This window comes from Aotus nancymaae, unplaced genomic scaffold (genome assembly GCF_030222135.1).
Source record: "Aotus nancymaae isolate 86718 unplaced genomic scaffold, 86718_ANA_hifiasm-v0.15.2.pri h1tg000030l, whole genome shotgun sequence".
Classification (NCBI taxonomy): domain Eukaryota; kingdom Metazoa; phylum Chordata; class Mammalia; order Primates; family Aotidae; genus Aotus; species Aotus nancymaae.
Window position 1 is genome coordinate 22,723,824 of NW_026988443.1, and position 24,377 is coordinate 22,748,200.

Consider the following 24,377-nt stretch of genomic DNA (forward strand, 5'->3'; position numbering starts at 1 on the left):
ATTGTCCAATTATTTGTTTATTTATTTAGAGATGGAGTCTCAATCTGTAGCCCAGGCTGGAGTGCAGTGGCATGATCTCAGCTCACTGCAACCTCTGACTCCCAGGTCTCGGTTCAAGTAATTCTCCTACCTCAGCCTCTCAAGTAGCTGTGATTATAGGTACGAGCCACCATGCCCAGCTAGTTTTTAAATTTTTTTTTAGTAGAGATGGGGTTTTGCCATGTTGGCCAGTCTGGTCTTGAACTCCTGACCTCCTGATCCGCCTGCCTTGGCCTCCCAAAGTGCTGGGAGCCACCGCACCTGGCCCGATTGTCCAATTTTTAAATAATTCATTGGTTTGAACTGTAATTGGGGGCTGGGCGCTGCGGCACACGTCTGTAATCCCAGCACTTTGGGAGGCCGAGGCAGGCGGATCAGGAGGTCAGGAGTTCAAGACCAGCCTGGCCAACATGGTGAAACCCCATCTCTTAAAAAAAAATCAAAAGCAAAAACAACAAAAAAGAACTGTAATTGGAGCTAAGACTGCCCACATTGTAAATGGTTGTTATGGCTCAATCTACAGGTTCCTCTTCCCTCTTTTTTCTTCCTTGCAATTTCTTTGTTGAAAAAATCATGTCCTTGTCTGTTAGAGTTTTTCATGTTTTGGAGTTTTCTGATTGCAACTCATGGTGTCATTTAACATGTTCCCATGTCCCTGTGTTTTCTATAAACTGATAGCTAAGGCAAGCTTTTATTTATTGAAAAAAATTTTCTGATTATTTTTAATATTTTTTGTTGAGATGGAGTGCTGCTGTGCTGCCCAGGTTGGTCTCAAGCTCTTGGACTCAAGTAATCCTCCCACCTTGGCCTCCCAAAGTGCTGGGATTACAGGCATAAACCACCATGCCCAGCTGAGGGGAAGCTTTTAATACTGTGGAGGTCCAGGGCCCCACCCTAAAACTTTAGACTGGTGTGGGTGCTGGGAATCACTCACCTTTTTAAGGGCCCCAGATGAGTCTGTTGGTTTCAGGTTTGGGAATTGCCAACCTCTCCCATCCATCCAGGAACCACAAATCTGCTTCAATCACACTACGGATGAGAGCCTCTGGGGGGGTTAACGGAGACTCTCACTGGGGACTCTTTGGGAGCCCAGGATCTGTTTGTGCCTCCTTCCTCTAACCTAAGTTAGGAAAACCTATCAGACCTTTCCTGGTCTCCACAGTATAGATGTTGGTGGGAGGAGCAACTGTCTTGCTGCTGGACCCCATAAGGACAAGTGAGTTGCTGACAATTCTAACTTTTTCTGGGCCACTGATACAGGCGGGCTTGGGACAAACATCATGGTGTTTCTTCTCTGCTGACTGTTCCTCCACTCCCACTCCCCAGCACCAGCTGTCCCAACTGCAGAGAGAGACAGTCCCCTGGTAACAGCCAGCACCTCACTACCATGGCACACAGCAGTCAGAGGGATCTTTTAAGCATCTACATCAGATTACTTCCCTACCTTACTCAGATTCCTCCATGACTTCCCATTACACTTAAAACAAGATCCACTGTCCTTACCATGGTTGGCAAGGCCTGGTATGGTCTGGGCCATGCTTACTTGCTTGCCCCTCCCCTCCCCCACCTCCCTACTTCACCCCTCCCCCACTACACCCGTCTCCATCCCTCCCCTCTTCACCCCTCCCCTCCCTTTTCTTTCTCTTTTTTTTTCTGACAGAGTCTCACTTGTTACCCAGGCTGAAGTGCAGTGGCAGGATAATGGTTAATTGCAGCCTGCACCTCCTGGGCTCAAGCAATCCTTCTACCTCAGTCAGCTTCCTGAGTAGTTGGGAACCACAGCCATGCACCACCACACCCAGCTAATTTTTTAATTTTTTGTAGAAAGGGCATCTCCCTATGTTGCCAAGCTGGGCTCAAACTCCTAGGCTCAAGCGATCCTCTCTCCTTGGCCTCCCAGCAACCACATCTTTCAGTCTCCTCTATCTTTCCTCCCTGGCCACACTGGCCTTTCTGTGTCCCTCAAATTGGTCAGTCTTGTAGGCAGAGTGTATTGGCTCACACCTGTAAACCTAGTATTCTGGGAGGCCAAGGTGGGCGGATCACCTGAGGTCTGGTGTTCAAGACCAGCCTGGCCAACATAGTGAAACCCTATCTTTACTAAAAATACAAAAATTACCCTGGTATGGTAGCATGAGCCTGTAGTCCCAGCTACTTGGGAGGCTGAGGCAGGAGAATTGCTTGAACATGGGAGGCAGAGGTTGCAGAGATCCAGCTACTGCACTCCAGCCTGGGCGACAGAGCAATAATCTGTCTCAAAAAAAAAAAAAAAAAAAAAAGAGGTGCTCAATAAATACTTGTTGAATAAATGAATGGATGGATAGGTGAATTGATAGATGGAACAGCATCTTCTTAGTCATTTCCTTCCTCTCCTAACACTCTCTCAAACACACACACACACACACACACACACGGAAACACTCACTGGACTGGGCTCTACATTTCTTTTTCTTTTTTATTTTTTGAGACAAGGTCTTGTTGTGTCACCCAGTCACCCAAGCTGCTGAAATGCAGTGGTGTGATCATAGCTTACTGCTGCCTTCAACTCCTGGCTTTAAGCAATTCTCACGCCTCAGCCCCCCAAGTCGCTAGGACTACAGGTGCATGCCACCATGCCCAGTTAATTATTTTAATTTTTGTAGAGACGGGATCTCATTAGTTGCCCAAGCTCGTCTCAAACGCCTGGCTTCAAGCAATCCTCCCACCTTGGCCTCCCAAAGTATTGAGATTACAGGCGTGAGCCATTGTGTCCAACCAGGCTCTGTGTTTCTTTTCTAATTTTTATTTATTAGGGAGGCTGAGGCAGATGGATCACTTGAGCCCAGGAGTTAGATCAGTCTGGACAACATGATGAGACTCCATTTTTTTTTTTTAGAGGCCAAGTCTTGCTCTGCTGCCCAGGCTGGAGTGCAGTGGGGCAATCTTGGCTCACTGCAACCTCCGTCTCACAGGTTCTAGCAATTCTCCAGCCTCAGCCTCCCAAGTAGCTGGGACTACAGGCGTATGCCGCCACTCCCAGCTAATTTTTTGTAATTTAATAGAGATGGAGTTTCACCGTGTTGCCCAGGCTGGTCTCGAATTCCTGAGCTCAGGCAATCCACCTGCCTCAGCCTCCCAAAGTGCTAGGTGTGAGCCACTTCGAGCCCGGCTTTTTTTTTTTTGTCTTAGAGATGGTGTTTCACCATATTGGTCAGGCTGGTGTCGAACTCCTGACCTCAGGTGATCCACCCACCTTAGCCTCCCAAAGTGCTGGGAAGTCACTGCACCCAGCCATGGCTTTTTTTTTTTTTTTAGACAGAGTTGCACTCTTTTTGCCCAGGCTAGAGTACAGTGGTGCGATCTTGGCTCACTGCAACCTCTGCTTCCTGGGTTCAAGCGATTCTCCTGCCTCAGGCTTCTGAGTAGCTGAGATTACAAGCACCCACCACCATGTCCAAGTAATTTTTTGTATTTTTAGTAAACATAGGGTTTCACTGTGTTGGCCAGGCTGGTCTTGAACTCTTGACCTTAGGTGACCCACCCACCTCAGCCTCCCAAAGTGCAGGGATTACAGAAGTGAGCCACCATGCCCAGTTGAGACTCCATCTTAAAAATAAATAAAGAATTTAGAAAGATCAAGTCAAACACTGTTATGGAAAAACCATTTTTTTAATCATTTTTTTTTTTTAATTGAGCAATAGGGACATCACTGGGGCCATAAAGGGCAGGAAATAAAGGAACATGTGAGCTTCCGGGGGATGTTGCTCAACTTTCTCCAGATTGTTCTTGCTGTAGGTGGCAGGTCTCCCTAGGTCTCTTTATTCTGCTTCCCGAGATACCAGGCAGGAGGCTTTCTCCTCTGTGAGTAGCCATGGGGTGCTTCTTCCAGTTTCAGTGAGTCCTGGCCTTCCTGGTTTGTGCTGGTGGTTGCTGGCAGTGACTCAAAGCAAAAGCCTATGTGGTAGAGCAGGCCCCTGCTAGGCTATGCTGCACCCACTCTCTGCACTTGATTCCTCGGCTAGCAGAGTGCAGACATTACTTTCTTCTGCCCAAAAAGGGACTCTGGAGAATTGAGTAGAGGAACATCAGGTTTTCTTTCAGGCCAGTTCAGCCTTGGGATGTTCAAAGCAGCCTCTCGTTGCAAACCACAGTTTCTGAGGCTTCTTGCTCATGGCTAGTTAGTATGGAAGGGGGCTTCTGGATGAGGAAGACTTAGGTAGAAAAATGACTCAGGTTCTATCTGCAGTGGTGGGCAGGGGAGGTCACTGCAGAAGAGGTATTTGTCCTTTCTCCCAAATGGCTTAGCCAGCGAGCTTCTGTGAGGTCAGCCTCCTGCCACTAGGCTGCAAGCGCCGAATTTTGGGGCTAGAGCAACCCAGGTCTTTATCTGACTCTGTCGTAGCTCGACGTCTCTTGGGAGCCCGCCTAGGGGCTGGCTTCTCTGCTTCAGCCTTTGCTGGGGTGGCCAAAGGAGCATCCCCATAGCTCCAGCAGCTGCCAACCAGGCAGTATGTCTCCCCATGCCAGCCTACCTGAGTTTCTCCACACCCTCGGTAGAGGACATGGTAGTGTCCAGGTGTGGGAGGAGAAGTGGCAGGCACTGCAGCTGGAAAGAAAAGCAGAATTAGTCACTTTTACCTTCTATACTGTGCTGCCATGGCCTCCCTTCTCTCATGTCTCTTCCTAAGAAGCCCTTTCGTCTTCTTGGCATCCCAGACACAGCCTTGGCCTATCAATCACCTCTATGTGTCCCCTAAGATGGGATGCTGGCTGCAAAAGCAGTTCTGTGGAGCCTGTGGCAGCAGCAGGAGATCTGAGATCCTCCTCATTCGCAGAGAGAACAGTAGCACCTCCCAGTAACTGCAATTGGATCCCCCGCCCCCCGCCGCCTTCTCTCCCTTCCATGACCAAAAAATACATTTCTTAAGGGCTGTCACTTCTGAGATTTTAATGGAAATTATTTTCAAGTTTTGTAAAAAATGATCTACTATAGGCCAGGTGCGATGGCTCATGCCTGTAATCCCAGCAGTTTGGGGGGCCGAGGCGGGCAGATCATGAGGTCAGGAGATCAAGACCATCCTGGCCAACATGGTGAAACCCAGTCTCTAGTAAAATACAAAAAATTAGCCAGGCGTGGTTGCATGTGCCTGTAGTCCCAGCTATTCAGGAGGCTGAGGCAGGGGAATTGCTTGAACCTGGGAGACAGAGGTTGCAGTGAGTTGAGATCATGCCACTGCACTCCAGGCCGGTGACAGAGCAAGACTCTATCTCAAAAAAAAAAAAAAAAAAAAAAGAGCTACTATTTGCCAGGCATGGTGGCTCACGCCTGTAATCTCAGTACTTTGGGAGGCTGAGGAGGGTGGATCACTTGAGTCCAGGAGTACCAGCCTGGCTGACATGACGAAACCCCATCTCTACTAAAAATACAAAAAATTGGCCAGGCGTGGTGGCACACATCTGTAGTCCCAGCTGCTTGGGATGCTGAGGCAGGAGAATCACTTGAACCTGGGAGGCGGAGGTTGCAGTGAGCCAAGATCTCACCACTGCATTCCAGCCTGGGCGGCAGAGCGGGGACATTGTCTCAGAAAAAAAAAAAAAAAAAAAAAGGATCTAAAATTGCGCCACTGCACTCCAACCTGGGTGACAGAACGAGACTAAAATAAAAAAGATCTAATAGAAATTGATGGGCCAGGCACAATGCCTCACATCTGTAATCCTAGTACTTCGGGAGTCTGAGGTAGGTGGATCGCTTGAGCTCAGGAGTTCAAGACCAGCCTAGGCAACATGGCAAAACCCTGTCAGTACTAAAAATAGAAAAAAATTAGCTGGGTGTGGTGGCGCATGTCTGTAGTCCCAGCTACTAGGGAGACTGAGTTGGGAGAATCCCCTGAGCCCAGGAAGTTGAGGTTTTCACTGTGATTATGCCAGTGCACTCCAACCTGGATGAGAGAGACCCTGTCTCCAAAAAAAAAATAAAATAAAAAAATTCAAGACCGGCCCCAGCAATATAGCAAGACCCCATCTCAATTAAAAAAAAAAAATTAGAGCCTTTCTGAACACCTACTCAGATGACATTCCACTTGCCCTCAGCAGTGAGCAGGAACACTGTGGGTCCCTGAGTGGCCACACCCTCAATATTACTTAGGCTGGGAAAGCTCTGAGGTATGGTGCGCCAGCCCAAAAGGAACATGTGCCACCCAGTGAAGCCATAGGTACAGCCACGTCTCTTGTATAGATGCCCACTGTAGGCCTACCTGCTGCGCTGCCCTCCCAGGGGACAGAAGACATGTTAGAGAGAATATAGAGGATCCGGTCAGACATTCTCTCTCAGCCAACCAAACAGATTGGTATCTCGTACAGAAATGGTAGGGAGGTTTCCCCAGGATAGTTGTGTAGACACACTGCCATGGAAACTGTGGAAGCCTGTGAGGTCATCACTACCCAGTGAGGTCACATAGAATCTCTGACTTAAGGGGCCGGCTTCAGGCCTTCAGGGTTTTGTGGAGGAGAGCAGGGCAGAGCTAGAGAGGAATCCTGCCTGGGCTGTCTCATTCAGCCCTCCCTACCCGTGCCTAGCAGCCACTGTGTGGAGCACATCTGTGGGCTGGCACAAGCCCCAGTGACCACAGGAGGGCAAGAGAAACCTAAATTCTGAGATGAGCTGGAGAGGCAACGTTAATCCAAGACATAGATAGGTAGCCACACACTGGTCTAAGGAATCAACAGAAGGAGAGGCAGAGATTGGGGTGGACAAAGGGATCGTGGAAAGACCTGAAGGACAAGTGAGATCTGGACATGCGCGAAGTGTACTGCCCAAGGGGTTCCCCTTACCCACGGCCTAAACAAAGCTGATTTATCAAGACAGGGAAATTGCAATAAAGAGTAATTCACAGGGCCGGGCATGGTGGCTCATGCCTATAATCCCAGCACTTTGGAAGGCCGAGGCGGGCGGATCACAAGGTTAGGAGTTCAAGACCAGCCTGACCAACGTGGTGAAACCCCATCTCTTAAAAAAAAAAATAAAAATGTTTTTGAAAAAAGAAAAAAAAAAGTAATTCATACAGAGCTAGCTGTGCAAGAGACTGGAGTCGTATTATTATTCAAATCAGGGAGCATTCAGGGATCAGAGTTTTAAAAAATTTGGTGGGTAGTGGGCAGTGAGTCCGCAAAGCTGATTGGTTGGGTCAGAGATGAAATCATCAGGAGTTGGCTTGGGCGTGGCAGCTCACACTTGTAATCCCAGCACTTTGGGAGGCCAAGGCAGCAGATCACTTGAGGTTAAGTGTTCAAGACCAGCCTGGCCAACATGTCGAAACCCCGTCTCTACTAAAAAAAAACAAAAATTAGCCGGGCGTGGTGGCGCATGTCTGTAATCACAGCTACTTGGGAGGCTGAAGCACAAGAATCACTGAAACCCAGGAGGCAGAGGTTGCAGTGAGCCAAGATTGTGTCACTGCACTCCAGCCTAGGCGACAGAGTGACACTTCACCTCAAAGAAAAAAAAAGAAAATAAATCATAGGTAGTCAAAGATATCCTCTTACCTTTAGTCAGTTCCTTGGGTGGTGTCAGCTGATCCATTAAGTGCAGGGTCTTTGTTATTTTATTTATTTATATTTTTTGAGACAGAGTCTCACTCTGTTGTCCAAGCTGGAGTGCAGTGGTGCAATGATCTTGACTCACTGCAACCTCCCCCTCAAGGGAGAAGCTGGGACTACAGGCACCCGCCACCACGCCCAGCTAATTTTTGTACTTGTAGTAGAGATGGGGTTTTGCCATGTTGGCCAGGCTGGTCTCAAACTCCCACACTCAAGTGATCTGCTGGCCTTGGCCTAATCCCAAAGTGCTGGGATTATAGGTGTGAGCCACTGCGCCCAGCCAATCAAGTGCAGGGTCTGCAAAATATCTTAAGCACTGATATTATGTCATATATGTATTAAATATAACATATATATAAAACACACACACACTCATATATATATAAAAAATTTTTTTTTTGAGATGAAGTCTAACTTTTTCGCCCAGGCTGGAGTTTAGTGGCATGATGTGGGCTCACTGTAACCTCCGCCTCCCAGATTCAAGTGATTCTCCTGCCTCAGCCTCCTGAGTAGCTGGGATTACAGGTGCCCTCCACCATGCCTCGCTAATTTTTGTATTTTTAGCAGAGATGGGGTTTCAGTCAGTCTGGTCTTGAACTCCTGACCTCAAGTGATCCACCTGCCTCAGCCTCCCAAAGTGCTGGGATTACAGGCGTGAGCCACCGCACCTGGACTATATATATAATTTTAAAAAATTAAAAGATTAACAAATATGGAACCCTTCATGGATTTGCGTGTCATCCCTGCACAAGGGGCCATGCTAATGTTCTCTGTATAGTTCCAATTTTAGTATATCTGTTGAAGCGAGCATGATCTTAGGTTTTGTTGGTTTTTTTTTGAGCTGGAGTCTTGCTCTGTTGCCCAGGCTGGAGTGCAGTGGTGTGATCTTGGCTTACTGCAACCTCTACCTCCTAGGTTCAAATATTCTCCTACATCAGCCTCCTGAGTAGTTGGGATTACAGGCGTATGCCAGCACGCTGGGCTAATTTTTTTATTTTTAGTAGAGATGGGGATCCACCATGTTGGTCAGGCAGGTCTTGAACTCCTGACCTTGTGATTGGCCCGCCTCGGCCTCCCAAAGGGCTGGGATTACAGGTGTGAGCCACCGTGCCCTGCCAATTTTAGGTTTTATATAGTGATGTTATCCCCAAGAGCAGTTTGGGGAATGGTCAGAATCTTGTAGCCTCTGCCAAGTGCAGTGGCTGTTGCACTATTACACTCCAGCCTGGGCAACAAAAGTGAAATTCTGTAAAAAAAAAAAAAAAATCATATATCCTCCAGCTGCATGACTCCTAAACCATAATTTCCAATCCTTTGGCTGATTTTGTTAGTCCTACAAAGGCAGTCTAGTCCCCAGGCAAGAAGGGGTTTATTTTGGGAAAGGGCTGTTATCATCTTTGTTTTAAACTATAAACTAAGTTCCTCCCAAAGTTAGTTCAGCCTATGGCCAGGAATAAACAAGGACATCCTGGAGGTTAGAAGCAAGTTGGTTAGGTCAGATCTCTTTCACTGTCTCAGTTATAATTTTGCAATGGCGGTTTCAATAGGAGAGGGAATACATTCCAATTAAGAAGAATAACAGCATACAGGCTCTTCTTGACCTTGTTCTGCCCCAAATGTAAATTCATAGCACCCTCATATTTTTACAACCTAAGACTCAAAAACCCCAAGAGGTTAGGAGTCTGTCCAAGGTCACACAGATAGCAGAGAGGCATTCTGATCAGCAGGGCTTCATTTGGGGCTCCAGATTTATAGCTGTTAAGAATGTGAGGACAAGCTCATTACATTGAAACATGATGTACACTGGGAGGGATGTTAAACGTGCTCCAAGGCAAAATGAGGCTCCCAAATGACTGTATGAAGTATGAATAATGGTTCTATTTTTTAAATTTTTTTCTTTTTTCAGAGACAGGGTCTTACTTTGTCATTCAGGCTGGAGTACAGTGGCACCATCATAGCTCACTGTAACCTGGAACTTCTGGCCTCAAGTGATCCTCCTGCCTTGGCATCCCAAAGTGCTGGGATTATAGGTATGAGATACCATGTCTACAGATGAACCTATTTTAACATGAAATTCAAACAAATTCAGCTGGGCATGGTGGCTCATCCCTGTAATCCCAGCACTTTGGGAGGTCGAGGCGGGTGGACCATGAGGTCAAATCGCTTGAACCTGGAAGGCGGAGGTTGCAGTGAGCCGAGATTGCACCACTGCACTCCAGCCTGGGCAACAAAGTGAGACCCCTTCTCAAAAAAAAAAAAAGAAAGAAAGAAAGAAAAAGAAATTCAAACAAATTCATGACAAGATAACGATACCAAATGATTGGCCAGGCACCTTGGCTCATGCCTGTAATCCCAGCACTTTGGGAGGCTCAGGTGAGTGAATCACTTGAGGCCAGGAGTTCATGATCGGCCAGGCCAACATGGCAAAACCCCATCTATACTAAAAATATAAAAACTAGCTGGGCATGGTGGCGTACCTGTAATCCTAGTTACTTAGGAGACTGAGGCATGAGAATCGCTTGAACCTGGGAGGCAGAGGTTGCAGTGAGCTGATTGTGCCACTGCACTCCAGCCTGAGTGACAGAGTAAGACTGTCTCAAAAAAAAAAAATCATAACCTTTTCATTACTCTCGCCTCTTTTTAAATAGGCAAACAATGACAATCTCATCACTATGAAAAGATGATAAGATTTGGCTTCCAGCAGCAGTCCAGGTCAACATTGTGAAGAGGTATCAAAAGGTCATTTGGGCCAGGCGTGGCGGCTCATGCCTGTAATCCTAGTACTTTGGGAGGTGGAGGCAAGAGTATCTCTTGAGCCCAGGAGTTTGAGACTAGCCTGGGCAACATAGCTAGACTTTGTGTCTATATTTTTTATATTAAAAAAGGGCAATTTGGTCCTACTCAAAGGAAATAGGCAACTCTGTCCTTAGCCAGATCAGGACCACACTAGGACCAGCCTTTGGCTCAGTGTGGCCAAGAACTTCCTACCAAAGAGAGATGACCTTTAGGAGAGGTCTCCCTATTACTGGCCTTGAAAAAGCAAACATGGGACATTTATTTAGTGGGGTTATTGCAGAGGGCATGTGCTCAGGAGGTAGAGACAGCGTGATCTCTGGAGACTGGGTCACCCTGGTTGAGGATCATGGTACCTTCTCTCATAAGTTACTTTAGTGTGGTGCATGTTAGGACAGAAGTCAGGCCTAATTACAGCAGACTGCCTGCAGGGAGTGGTAGGAGGTAAAATATCACAGGGACAGTTCCTGGGAAGTTTGTTCTGGCTGGAAGGCTAGCATGAGATCACTCAGATTCTCCAAGACTCTGGAGAGAGTAGTTGTCCGGAAGCATTGCTCTGGTTTGTGAGGGTACTAAGCCTTACAGGACTTTGCTGGGACTCTGGGAAAGGCAGTACAGAATAGACAAATGGTTTATCGATTTAGGAGGGCCCAAGTATCACCTTGGGAAGTTTACAAAGGCAATATTCTCAGGTCAAACTTTAGAGAGCTTAATCCCATCTGGAGTGGGGCTCAGGATTCTGTTTTTTTGTTTTTTTTTTTTTGAGAGAGGGTATTGGCTCTGTCACCCAGGCTGGAGTGAAGAGGCACAATCTCTGCTCACTGAAACCTCCGCCTCCTGGGTTCAAGCCATTCTTGTTCCTCAGCTTCCCAAGTAGTTTCGATTACAGGCGTGCACCACCACACCCAGTTAATTTTTTCGTATTTTTAGTAGAGATGGGATTTCACCATATTGGCTAGGCTGGTCTCAAACTCCTGACCTCAGGTGATCCGCCTGCCTCAGCCTCCCAAAGTGCTGGGTTTACAGGCATGAGCCACTGTGCTCGGCTCTTTTTTTTTTTTTTTGAGACAGAGTCTCGCTCTGTTGCCCAGACTGGAGTGCAGTGGTATGATCTTGGCTCACTGCAACCTCCACCTCCCAGGTCCAAGTGATTCTCCTGCTTTAACCTCCCGAGTAGTTGGGACTACAGGCGTGCACCACAACACCCTGTTAATTTTTGTATTTTTAGTAGAAACAGGATGTCCCCATGTTGTCCAGGTTAGTCTTGAATTCACCTCAGGTGACCTGCTTGCCTCGGCCTCCCAAAGTGCTGGGATTATAGGCAAGAGCCATGCACTTGGCCTGGATTCTGCACTTTTTTTTTTGAGACAGAGTCTTGCTTTGCCACCAAGCTGGAGTGCAGTGGCACAATCTCTGTTCACTGCAACCTCTGCCTCCTAGGTTAAAGTGATTCCCCTGCGTCAGCCTCCCGAGTAGCTAGGACTACAGGTGTCCATCACCACGCCCGGCTAATTTTTTTGTATTTTAGGGGTTTCACCATGTTGGCCAGGATGGTCTCGATCTCCTGACCTCATGATCTGCCCGCCTTGGCCTCCCAAAGTGCTGGGATTACAGGTGTGAGCCACTGTGCTGAGCCTTTTTTTTTTTTTTTTGAGATGGGAATCTGGTTCTGTTCCCCAGGCTGGAGTGCAGTGGCACGATCTCAGCTCACTGCAACCTTTGCCTCCTGGCTTCAAGTGATTCCCATCTCAGCCTCCTGAGTAGCTGGGATAACAGGTGTGTGCTACCATGCCTGGCTAATTTTTTTTTTTTTTTTAAAAGACGGGGTTTCACCATGTTGGTTAAGCTGGTCTTGAACTCCTGACCTCAGGTGATCTGCCCGCCTTGGCCTCCAAAGTGCTTGGATTACAGGCATGAGCCACCACACCTGGCTGACGCCTGGCTAATTTTTATATTTTTAGTAGAGACGAGGTTTCACCATCTCAGACTGATGTTGAACTCCTGACCTTGTGACCCAGCCGCCTTAGCCTCCCAAGGTGCTAGGATGACAAGTATGAGCCACCTCACCCAGCCAGTACTAATTATTCTTAGGGGAAGCACGTAAAAACATCATTTATTGTTAGAAATCATGACATCACACAAAGTCAAAATCCACTTTTATTTTTCACGTCTTGTGAAAGACTACAGAGAGCCATGCTCAGCAGCTTCTTCTCCAATGCTGGCCAGCAGCTTACCTTTCTAAGTCATACAGCAGCTCATCCGGCCCTCAAGGGGCTGAAAGGGCAGCCCAGAGCCTCCCACTGACAGGTGTGCTCACCCACCCAAGACACTGGGAAAGATCCCTGTTCAAGCATCACATTTTACTCAGATTTGTCAAAATCGGGTTGCTGTGGCAAAGGCTCTTTCACTGAGGATGGCAGTCCTGGAAGACTTCTCCTTCGGCGAGCCGCCAGTTCAATCTTCTGAACCAGGCTCACATCCCAGGGATGGGTCACAAAACTGATGACGGTGCCTGGAACCTCACTCCCCACACGGCCCACTCTCCCTGCTCTATGGATGTAATCTTGCAGCGTGGGGGGGAAATCATAATTGATAACCAGCTCCACACCAGTGCTGTCCAGGCCTCGAGAGGCTATGTCTGTGCAGAGAAGTATGTCTTGGGAGCCCTTCTGGAAGGACTGGAAGATACCTGCCCTCATCAAGGCTGGCATTTGCCCCTGCAACCTTAGGTGTTGGATTTTGTGGTCATCCAGAATATATCCCAGCCAGTTCACAGTGCTGGAGCTATTACAGAACACCAGAACAGTTCCTGAGGGGCCAGTCTTTTCTGCTCTGTCACGATGCTTCAGGATGTGCACCAGCTCGGTCACCTTATCTGCTCCCTTCAGTCTCAGAAATGTCTGTTTCACATGAGGCATGATACAGTGGAGCTTGGAGCTGGTGATGGTGGTGACAGAATCTGCACTGGCGACTTTATTCAGCAAGTGGCCTACACCTTCGGGAAATGTGGCTCCTACCAGCACTAACTGAGCTTTGGGATTGAAGGGGTCTTCCAAGTCAGCTGGGCCTTCTGCGATGTTGCTATTCTCCAAGATGTAGTACACAAGTTCCAGGAAGCTTTCATCCAGCAGTGTGTCTGCCTCATCCAACACCAAGAAGGAGAGTTGCTCCAGGCTGATAAGTCGACTTCTCAGGGCTTTCCACAGTGCTCCTGGAGTGGCCACTAGCACATCGGCTGAAGGTTGTTTGGACAGTTGCAACCTGATCCTACGCATGCCACGGCCTCCCTCCAGGTCCTGCACCAGCAGGCCCAAGGAGCGCCCCAAGGGTTGGGCCACGGCCCGCACCTGTTGGGCCAATTCTCGGGAAGGCACAAGGACCAGACCTCGGGGCATGGGGATATGAAGGGAGTCCAGGCTTGGCCGGCTCATGAGCCGTTGAAGTAGCGGCAGGAGGTAGCTGAGAGTCTTGCCACTGCCGGTTTCTGCGGCGCAAAGGATGTGGCGGCCGCGAAGTAGTGGGGGGATGGTGTTAGACTGCACGGTTGTGGGCTGAAGGACTTCAGGCGCAGCCTCCTGTAGTGCGTGCAGCACACGGGGCTCCAGGCCAAGGTCAGCAAAACTGTCCTCGGACGAGGGCTTCTGCACCACCGGCGCCTCCTGTTGCGCGCGCTCGATGGAGAAGTGGTCCCGACGCGCGCGTCGACTTTTCCAGCCTCGAGAGGCTAGCGGCGCGATCTCCCAACGGCCCAGAGTGAGGCGAGCTGGCTGGTTTAACTCTGGCCGCCGCGCCGAGACCAGCAGCGGTCCAGGTCGCACCGGCACCGGCCCAGGGAGGCTCCGCCGTCTGCTCTGCCGCTGTTCCAACTTCCGCTGTAGAGTCACTGGGATGCGCACTACCGGCAGAGGTTCGTCTGGACTGCGGACCGTCAGGCCCCGTCGGGGAGCTAGGAGCAACCGAGCCACTAGTGAAAACAGCCGCACCGGCCACGCTATAGCCATGTTTCCCTTGGTGCGGGAGACGCGCACATCAATGACGTCACGGACGTGCGGCCGGCCTCGCATACGGTGGCTGGCGAGGCTCAGTACGGTTTGCATAGCTGGAGCCCTGTGAGGAAGAGAGGGAGGTTCTCTTAAAAGAGTTCAGCTGCGAGGTCTGTAGCTCCGAATCGGGGATGGCGACATCCAGACTCTGCCAGCCTTGGGGAAGGGCGCGTCGTGGAGGCAGGACTGGAGGCTGGCGTTACGAGGCGGCTGTGGGACCTTGGCCCAATGGACCATGAGGGCGGAGGGCTTCTGGCGATTGGGTACCTGGTTCCTGGGATTCTCTTTAGTTGTTCCTCATTGCCCCGATATATCTTGCAACCCTTAGGTTGCAGCTGTTTTCCCAGATGTGTTCCCTGCGCATGGTCTGGTAATCCGTGTTTACTGAGAATCTGAATGAATGGTCAGGCCTAGGGGCAGAGACGGGGGTCTGAAGTCACAGATCCGGGCTCAACCCCTCACCCCCTCCTACTGAGAGCCCAGAGTGCAAACTGATGGCTTTCAGCTGCTTCTCTCTCAAGTGGGAGGTAAGGCCTTCAGGCTTTATTTCAAGCTGGGTCATCTCTTGACACTTACTTTCCTTCCTTTTCAGCCAAGGTTCACTCTCTACTCCCTCGTCACCCCTCCCAACTTCTCATCTTGAACCCACCCCTCTTGCATCCCGCTCAGCTCCTCTGGCTTCCCCGTCAGAAACCTAAATTGCTTTAATAGTAGTAAGGAGGGTGCTGCGACCCTACGAAGTGATCAGGCACGTGGTTTATCATGTAACCCTGGTCAGGCGGAATATTTTACCTGAATTCAGATATTTAGGTTGTAAAAACAAGAACTTACACGAGTCACACTTTTTTTTTTTTTTTTTTTTGAGACACAGTCTCACTCTGTCACCTAGGCTGGAGTGCAGTGGCGTGATCTCAGCTCATTGCAACCTCCGCCTCCCAGGTTCAAGCAATTCTCCTGCCGCTGCCTCCTGAGTAGCTGGGACTAAAGGTGCGCACCACCACACCCAGCTAAGTTTTTGTATTTTTAGTAAAGACAGGGTTTCACCATGTTGGCCTGACTGGTCTCAAACTCCTGGCCTCAAGCGATCTACCCACCTCCGCCTCCCAAAGTGATGGGATTACAGGCATGAGTCACCGTGCACAACGGATACTTCTTGAACAGATCTGGAAAATGGGTGTCAGATCTTTTCTGTAGTCTGCAGTGCCTGGGTTGAGAGATAAGGTAAATATTTATGGATTAACACTCTGGGAGGTTCATAACATCTGGAGAAAACGTTTTAATGTCTCCAAATATTGACAAGATAAAAACTTTGTTATTTTGGAATAGTATGAGGGAAAACTGTCACAGTTTTAAATAGACTGTACCCTTGTGCTACCTAATTAGACTTTCTGAAGAGTTACCAGATAAACTAGAGGAAGAGAGAGGCCTTTTCCCCACAAGAAAACATCTGTAAGTACTAAGAGGACGTTTGGAGTAGTGATGGGTGAATGAATAGTCATTGGATAAGGTAGTGGTTTTTTTTTTTCCCCCCGTCTCACTCTGTTGCCCAGGCTGGAGTACAATGGCACGATCTCGGCTCACTGAAACCTCCGTCTCCCAGGTTCAGGCAATTCTCCTGCCTCAGCCTCCTGAGTAGCTGGGATTACAGGCATGTGCCACCACGCCCAGCTAATTTTTGTATTTTTAGTAGAGATGGGGTTTCACCATGTTGGTCAGGCTGGTCTCCAACTCCTGACCTCGTGTTCCAGCCACCTCGGCCTCCCAGAGTGCTGGGATTACAGGCTTGAGCCACTGCGTCCAGCCAAGAATTCTTTTTCTTTTTTCTTTTTTGGAAACAGTCTCACTCTGTCAGCCAGGCTGGAATACAGTGGTGCAATCTTGGCTCACTGCAGCCTCTGCCTTCAGAGTTCAAGGGATTCTCCTGCCTCAGCCATCTGAGTAGCTGGGATTACAGGCATACGCTACCATGCCCGGCTAATTTTTGTATTCTTAGTAGAGATGGGGTTTCACCATGTTGCTCAGGCTGGTCTGGAACTCCTGACCTCATGATCCACACGCCTTGGCCTCCCAAAGTGCTGGGATTACAAGCATGAGCTGCCTTGCCTGGCCCAATTCCATGTTACTTTTATGATGCTTTCCACAAACTCAGGGCTCCTCCTTATCTAAATAGTTCCTTGGGGCTAGGTTCATGCCTGTAATCCCAGCTACTAGGAAGGCTGAGGCAGGAGAATCTTGAAACCGAGAGGCAGAGGTTACAGTGAGCCGAGATCGTGCCATTGCACTCCAGCCTGGGCAACAGGGTGAGACAATCCCTCAAAAACAAAAAGTTCCTTGGATGTTTGTCCCAACAGGTTTCATCCATTTTCGTGTGCCACTGTTTTTGAGATATAAAACAAAGAATTCCTTGTACAAAGCCAGAACAAATATATCAAAGTAATTCTGAAGTATCAGAAAAAAAATAATAGGTATGTGTGTGCATTTGGGTTTTTGGGTTCTGTTCAAATATCCAGGGTAGGGTAGCTGGTTACTATATAGTTGTTTTCTCATTATACTGGAGCTCTTACAATATGATTACCAAAAAATCTCACAGGGGCTAAAGCTTGCCTGAGCCTATCTGTGCCCATGGCTCCTAATTTCTTCTTGTGACATCACTAGTCATTGCCTACCCTTTTCCCCCCTCACTCACAGTAGACACTGAGTAACTTCTAATTGGTTTCTTGAGATACTTTTTATAAGCAGTACTTTAGAAATAGGAAAAGTATACTTATTGTGAAAAAATCTAAGCTCCTAGGAGCAGGAGCTTGATGTGTTCCTTGGATCTCAGTTAATAATGGTATAGTCATTCATTCATTCATTCATTCAACAAATACTTCCTGAGCACCATGCATGTGCCAGGCACTGACAGTGAGCAAAACAGACAAAATCCCTGCCCTTGTGGAGTTTACATTCTGATTTAATTGATTTGGGGTAAGGCCTAGACAGGGTATTGCTGTGTCACCCAGGCTAGATTGCAGTGGTGCAATCTCGACTCACTGCAACCTCTGCCTCCCAGGTTCAGGTGATTCTCCTGCCTCAGCCTCCCCAGTAGTTGGGATTACAGGTGCATGCTACCACATCTGGCTAATTTATGTATTTTTAGTAGTGATGGGGTTTTGCCATGTTGGCCAGGCTGGTCTAGAACTCCTGTCCTCAGTTGATCCGCCTGCCTTGGCCTTCCAAAGTGCTGGGATTACAGATGTGAGCCACTGCGCCCAGACTAGAAATTGGAATTTTTAAAAACCTCTCCAGATGTAACCAGGCTTGAGAATCACAGTTATAAATGAAGCACTTTGGGAATTGCAAGGCATTACAACAATAAAAAGTGCTGTTAGGCCAGGTGCGGTGGCTCACGCCTGTAATTCTAGCACTTTGGGAGGCTGAGGCGGGTGGATCACCTGAGGTCAGGAGTTCAAGACCAGCCTAGCCATCATGGTGAAACCCCATCTTTAAAAAAAAAAAAAAAAGTGCTGTTAGTATTCCTTCATTGTTTCTCCATTTTCTCACCCGTAACAAGGCTGTTGCGCAGGTAATTGTATTTTCAGTCATTGTCACTGTAGTATGCCTGGACCCTTTTACCTTCCTTCTAATCCAGCTCCCTACCTCCTCTTTGTCTTCTACCCTCCGGTATACTTTCTGTTTCCCGAGTGCTGTTATTAAGCACAGCTATGGCCGTGTTACCCTTTGACTCAAAAGCCACTCACGAATCCCTATTGCCTACAAATTATCTCCTAATCAGTATCCAGAACTGGGCTGAACTTCCTCTCCTGTTGCTTCCTTATCTGAATCTTGTTCACTCAAGTGGTAGCTCCTATGCAAGTTGGCTCTAAGGCTTATAGTCCTTTGTTAGATAAGCCAGAGAATGGAGGTCTCCTCCAAAACCAAACTTGAATGATAACAAAGCACTTTAAATGCACTTTGGCTGGGATAGAGTTCTTCTGTGACACGCATGAACTGAATCATAGCCCTTGTTGCACTTGGTCCATTAACCTATATATATATATATATATATTTTTTTTTTTTTTTTTTTTTTGAGATGGAGTTTCACTGTTGTTGCCCAGGCTAGCATGCAGTGGCGGGATCTCGGCTCACTGCAACCTCTGCCTTGTGGGTTCAAGCAATTCTCTTGCCTCAGCCTCTCGAGTAGCTGGGATTACAGGCATGTGCAACCACACCCAGCTAATTTTGTATTTTTAGTAGAGACGAGGTTTCTCCATGTTGATCAGGCTGGTCTTGAACTCCTGACCTCAAGTGATCCGCCCACCTTGGCCTCCCAAAGTGCTGGGATTACAGGCATGAGCCACCCACATCCAGCCGCCATTAACTTCTTTTTACAGCAAACACTAAGCATCTACCATATGCCAAATTGTGAGCTCTCTGATGAGGATCTGGTGATGAACAAGCCACAGTGCTTACTTTTACCTTATGATGAAGAAGGCATATTGACAGATAGTTGCTCTTCTTTTAATAGTTGCCAGGAGGCCAGGCATGGTGGCTCATGCCTGTAATTCCAGCACCTCAGCCTCCCAAAGTAGTGGGATTACAGGCGTAAGCCACCCGGCCTGACCAAGGTTATTGTCTAAGAAATTGTGAGTAATAGAGGAGACCAGCCCTTAAAAGGAATGGTGGAAGAGATTGGAAATGAGTGACTAAGGTGGTGATGTGGGTGTGACCTCATGGTGGGGTGAGCGGTTGTGGCAGTAACTGGGAAAGGCATTCAGGCTGCCTAGTTCTTCCCAGAAGAGCCTTCTTAGAGGCAGGGTATGTCAGGTACCTCTGACAGTGTGCCAGAGGAAATTCCCAGACCAACCACCCTATGAGAGGCTGTCCTCTTGGCCACCACAGTGGTGGGTGTTTAGTTGCACCTTACGAAGCAGTCGCTAAAGGCTAGGTTCCCGGCTCAGTGCTAGAAACCTGGCAGTGAACTAAGCAGCCACACTCCTGTTCTTGTAGAGCTTGTTGTCTTGGTGGTCTCCTGGAGGAGCTGGGAATTGAACAAGAAACTATGGCAGTCAGTGTGGACATATGGAATATAACTGAGCTGCAGAGAAATGCAGGGTGTTGGAAGAGCATGGGACCAGGGACATGAATTTGATTTTCCGTAGGGACACATCTCCACAAAGGGAATATTCAAGGATAAGGGGACCTTAGCATGGGCATGCGTGACCAAGTTGGGGTGAATATTCCAGACAGAAGTGCAAGTGGGCAGGCCCCAGGGCAGCAGACAGCTTGATGTGGGAGACTTTAATGGAAGGCCAGGGTGGCCGGGCCCAGTGGCTCACACCTGTAATCCCAGTTATTTTGGGAGGCCAAGCTGGGTGGATCACCTGAGGTCAGGAGTTAGCCGGGCGTGGTGATGGGTGCCTGTAGTCACAGCTACTCAGGAGGCTCAGGCAGGAGAATTGTTTGAACCCGGGAGGTAGGAGTTGCAGTGAGCTGTGATTGCACCACTGCACTCCAGCCTGGGCAACAGAGTGATACTCCATCTCAAAAAAAAAAAAAAAAGAAAAGCTAGGGTGGCCAGGGCAGAGAGGGAGGGCAAGAGAGATCCAAGGTGAGGCTAGAGAGGTGGGTACAGACTGATCACGCAGGGCCTTGTGGGCCATTAGAAGGGTTTAGGATTTTTCCTAAAGTCAGCAGGAAGCCATTGAAAGGTATAAATGAGAGAGTTGCCTTTTTAAGATGCCATGCTGGCTATTGTAAAGAGAATGAATAGGAAGGGGCAAGAGTAGATTTGGGGAGATTCATTAGGAGGCTGTGCTGAGGTCCTGGCAAGAGATGAGCAGAGAGTTTTTGGTGCACAGTGGTGGCCATTGGGATATAGTAAAGCATGTGGGTTAGAATTATGTTTTGAAGGTTTTTTTTTTTTAAAGACAGGGTTTCACCACGTTGGCCAGGCTGGTCTTGAACTCCTGACCTCAGGTGATCTGCCCACCTCAGCCTCCCAAAGTGTTGAGACTACAGGCGTGAGTCACCATGCCCAGCCTAGAAGGTTTTTTTTAAAAATTTATTTTTATTTTTTTTGAGACAGTTTCATTCTTGTTGCCCAGGCTGGAGTGCAATGGCGAGATCTTGGCTCACTGTAACCTCTGCCTCCCAGATTCAAGTGATTCTCCTGCCTCAGCCTCTCAAGTAGCTGAGATTACAGGCGTGTGCCACCATGCCTGACTAATTTTGTATTTTTAGTAGAGACGGGGTTTCTCCATGTTGGTCAGGCTGGTCTTGAACTCATGACCTCAAATGATCTGCCCACCTTGACCTCCCACTGTGCACAGCTGAAGGTTATCTTCTCTTTCTTTCTTTTTTTTTTGAGGTAGAGTCTCACTCTGTTGCCCAGGCTGGAGTGCAATGGCACGATCTCGGCTCACTGCAACCTCCACCTCCCGGGTTCAAGCAATTCTGTGGCCTCAGCTTCCATAGTAGCTGGGACTATAGGTGCATGCCACCATGCCCGGCTAGTTTTTTGTAATTTTAGTAGAAACAGGACTTCACTGTGTTAGCTAGGATGGTCTCGATCTCCTGACCTCGTGATCTGCCTGCCTTGTACTCCCAAAGTGCTGGGATTACAGGCGTGAGCCACTGCCCCCGGCCTTTGAAGTTTATTTCAACAGGAGTTAGTGATGGATTGAATGTGGGGAATGTGGGTTAAGGATGAATAATTGGGAGACTGGAGGTGCTATTAATGAAATGGGAAAGATTTTTGTTTTGGGTTTTTTTTTTTGAGACAGATTGTTGCTTTGTCACCTAGGCTGGAGTGCAGTGGCGTGATCTTGGCTCACTGCAACCTCCGCCTACCGGGTTCAAATGATTCTCTTGCCTCAGCCTCCTGAGTAGCTGGGATTACAGGCATGTGCCACCACACCCGGATAAGTTTTGTATTTTTAGTAGAGATAGGGTTTTCACCATGTTGGCCACTCCTGACCTCGGGTGATCCGCCCTCCTCTGTCTGGTCCAGAGTGCTGGGATTACAGGCGTGAGCCACTGTGCCCAGCCGGGAAAGATTTTTCTCTCCACTTATTGGACTGATTAACACTTTCTCTTCCTTTAGACATTGGATCAGAGATTATTTTTTTAAGTTGTTTTTACTTAAAAAAAATTATTTTTTGAGACAGGGTCTTGCTTTGTCACCCAGGCTGGAGTGTAGTGGCATGATCATGGCTCACCGAAGCCTCAACCTCCCAGGACCAAGCGATCTTCCCACTTCATCCTCCCAAGTAGCTGGGACTACAGGTACACGCCACCATGCCTGGCTAATTTTTGTATTTATTTCTTTATTTTTAGATAGAATCTTGCTCTGTTGCCCAGGCTGGAGTACAGTGGCGTGATCTCGGCTCACTGCGACGTCTGTCTCCTGGGTTCAAGTGATTCTCTTGCCTCAGCCTCCTGAGTAACTAGGATTATAAGTATGTGCCACCACGCCTGGCTAATTTTTATATTTTTAGTAGAGATGGGGTTTCACCATATAGGCCAAGCTGGTTGAACTCCTGACCTCAGGTGATACACCTTCCTCGGCCTCCCAGAGTGCTGGGATTATAGGCGTGAGCCACTGTGCCTGGCCCAATTTTTGTGTTTTTTGTAGAGATTGGGTTTCACCACGTTTCCCAGGCTGGTCTCGAACTCCTGAGCTCAAGCAATCTGCCCACCTTAGCTTCCCAAAGTGCTGGGATTACAGGCATGAGGCACCATGCCTGGCCTATTTTTATTTTTATTTTCAAACAGGGTCTCACTCTGTCACCCAGGCTGGAGTTCAGAGGCACGATCTCAGCTCTGCAACCTCAGCCTCCCAGGCTCAGGTGATCTCACCTCAGCCTCCCAAGTAGCTGGGACTACAGGTACACAGTACTACTCCTGGCTAATTTTTATGTTTCTGTAGAGATGAGGTTTTACCATGTTACCTAGGCTGATCTCCAACTCCAAGGTGATCTCCATCTCCAACTCAAGCGATCTGCCCACCATGGCTTCCTTAGTGCTGAGATTATAGGCATGAGCCATTGCACCTGGCTTTTTATTGTTTTTATTTTTTGTAGAGATGGGATTTTGCTATGTTGGTCAGGCTGGTCTCAAACTCATGGCCTCAAGCAATCCTCCCACTTCAGCCTCCCAAGTAGCTGGGACTATAGATATATAGTCCACCACCCATGGCTAATTTTATTTATTTATTATTATTTTTTTTATAAAGATGGGGTTTCACCATGATGGCCAGGCTGGTCTTGAACTCCTGACCTCAGGTGATCCACCCACCTCAGCCTCCCAGAGTGCTAGGATTACAGGCGTGAGCCACTGTGCCCGGCTAATTTTTTTTTTTTTTTGTATTTTTTTTTAGGATAGACAGGGAGGGTTTTGCCATGTTGCCCAGGCTTGTCTTGAACTCCTGAGCTCAAGCGATCCATCTATCTCATCCTCCGAAAGCACTGGAATTATAGCATGAGCTATAATTCATGCATGTGCCTGGCCTCTTTGTGACTGTTTAGAGTAGACCATATTTGGTTAGAATAAATAATAATATTATTATTTTTTTCTTTTCTTTTTTTTTTCATACTAGCTCATTAGTAGTAGATCCAAAAGAATAAATAATATTATACCTGGCATGGTGGCTTATACCTGTAATCCCAGCATTTTGGGAGGCCGAGGTAGGTGGATCATGAGGTCAAGAGTTTGAGACCAGCCTGGCCAAAATGGTGAATCCCCGTCTCTACTAAAAATACAAAAATTAGGCATGGTGGTGTGCATCTGCAGTCTCAGCTACTCGGGAGGCTGAGGCCAAAGAATTACTTGAACCCGGGAGATAGAGATTGCAGTGAGCTGAGATCGCACTGCTGCACTCCAGCCTGGGTGACAGAGCAAGGCTTCATCTAAAAAAAAAGAATAAATAATATTAGCAGTAGTTATCTTTGGGACATGAGATTCTGATTTTCTTCTTTTTCTTCTTATTGCTCTCCCTTCAGAGTATTTGTAGAATATGACCACTTCTCACCACCTTCACTACCAATTCCTTAGTCTGATAGAGCCACCATCATTTTTCACGTTGATTATGGAATCACCTTCTCCCTTGTCTTCCTGCATCTATCCCCCGGATAGTCTGCTCTTAGTACAGCAGTCATTATGATCATGTAAACATATGAGACAGTTCATGCAGAGCTAACGAAGATCTCAGAGTGTCCTACAAGGCTCTACATGATCTGACCATTGCATCCTGTTTTCTTACTGCTGTTAACTGTATCTGACTCTTTCTTTTCCTTCTTTTTCCTCGCTTTGTTTCCTAGGCTGGAGTGTAGTGGTATTATCATATCTCATTGTAACCTAAAACTCCTTGGCTCATGTAATCCTTTTGCCTCAGCCTTCCAAATTGCTGGGACTATAGGCACATGCCACCATGCCTGGATAATTAAAAAAAATTTTTTTTTTTTGGCTGGGCATGGTCACTCATGCCTATAATCCCAGCACTTTGAGAGGCCAAGGCAGGCAGATCACTTGAGGTCAGGAGTTTGAGACCAGCCTGGCCAACATGGTGAAACCCCGTCTCTACTAAAAATATAAAAATTATCACGCCTGTAATCCCAGCTCTTTGGGAGGCTGAGGCAGGTGGATCACGAGGTCAAGAGATCGAGACCATCCTGGTCAACATGGTGAAACCCCATCTCTACTAAAAATACAAAAAATTAGCTGGGCATGGTGGCGCGTGCCTGTAATCCCAGCTACTCAGGAGGCTGAGGCAGGAGAATTGCCTGAACCCAGGAAGCAGAGGTTGCGGTGAGCCGAGATTGCGCCATTGCACTCCAGCCTGGGTAACAAGAGCTAAACTCTGTCTCAAAAAAAACAAAAAACAAACAAACAAAAAAAAACAAAAACAAAAAAAAATTAGCTGGGCATGGCAGTGCATGCCTGTAGTCC

At 47.9% G+C, this 24,377-nt stretch overlaps 3 protein-coding genes and 1 non-coding gene across 18 annotated transcripts in view; 1 reads left to right on the plus strand and 3 right to left on the minus strand.

Moving 5' to 3' along the window:
- Positions 1-3,723: 3,723 nt before the first annotated feature.
- On the minus strand, positions 3,724-6,339 carry LOC135277207 (DPEP2 neighbor protein-like). The gene is made up of 2 exons (XM_064382950.1): positions 6,273-6,339; positions 3,724-4,624 (listed from the first exon to the last, which is right to left on the minus strand). The coding sequence occupies exons 1-2, from the start codon at positions 6,337-6,339 to the stop codon at positions 4,320-4,322; spliced, it is 372 nt and encodes a 123-aa protein (XP_064239020.1). The 3' UTR covers positions 3,724-4,319.
- A 1,981-nt stretch (positions 6,340-8,320) lies between these two features.
- Positions 8,321-8,425, minus strand: LOC135277362 (U6 spliceosomal RNA). Its single transcript, XR_010344975.1, has one exon. It is a non-coding gene; the product is annotated as a U6 spliceosomal RNA (small nuclear RNA).
- A 4,121-nt stretch (positions 8,426-12,546) lies between these two features.
- Positions 12,547-14,438, minus strand: DDX28 (DEAD-box helicase 28). Its single transcript, XM_012437348.2, has one exon. The coding sequence runs from the start codon at positions 14,406-14,408 to the stop codon at positions 12,768-12,770; it is 1,641 nt and encodes a 546-aa protein (XP_012292771.2). The 5' UTR covers positions 14,409-14,438; the 3' UTR covers positions 12,547-12,767.
- A 52-nt stretch (positions 14,439-14,490) lies between these two features.
- The window catches only part of DUS2 (dihydrouridine synthase 2), a 55,976-nt gene continuing 46,089 nt past the window's right edge, over positions 14,491-24,377 (plus strand). Inside the window, exons 1-3 of one of the 15 annotated variants that reach the window (XM_064383203.1) lie at positions 14,504-14,560; positions 14,779-15,671; positions 21,619-21,716. In XM_064383203.1, coding sequence (XP_064239273.1) covers positions 21,635-21,716 — 82 coding nt within the window. In that variant the 5' untranslated portion in view covers positions 14,504-14,560; positions 14,779-15,671; positions 21,619-21,634. The other 14 variants (XM_064383207.1, XM_064383202.1, XM_064383205.1 and 11 more) reach the window with 14 other exon arrangements.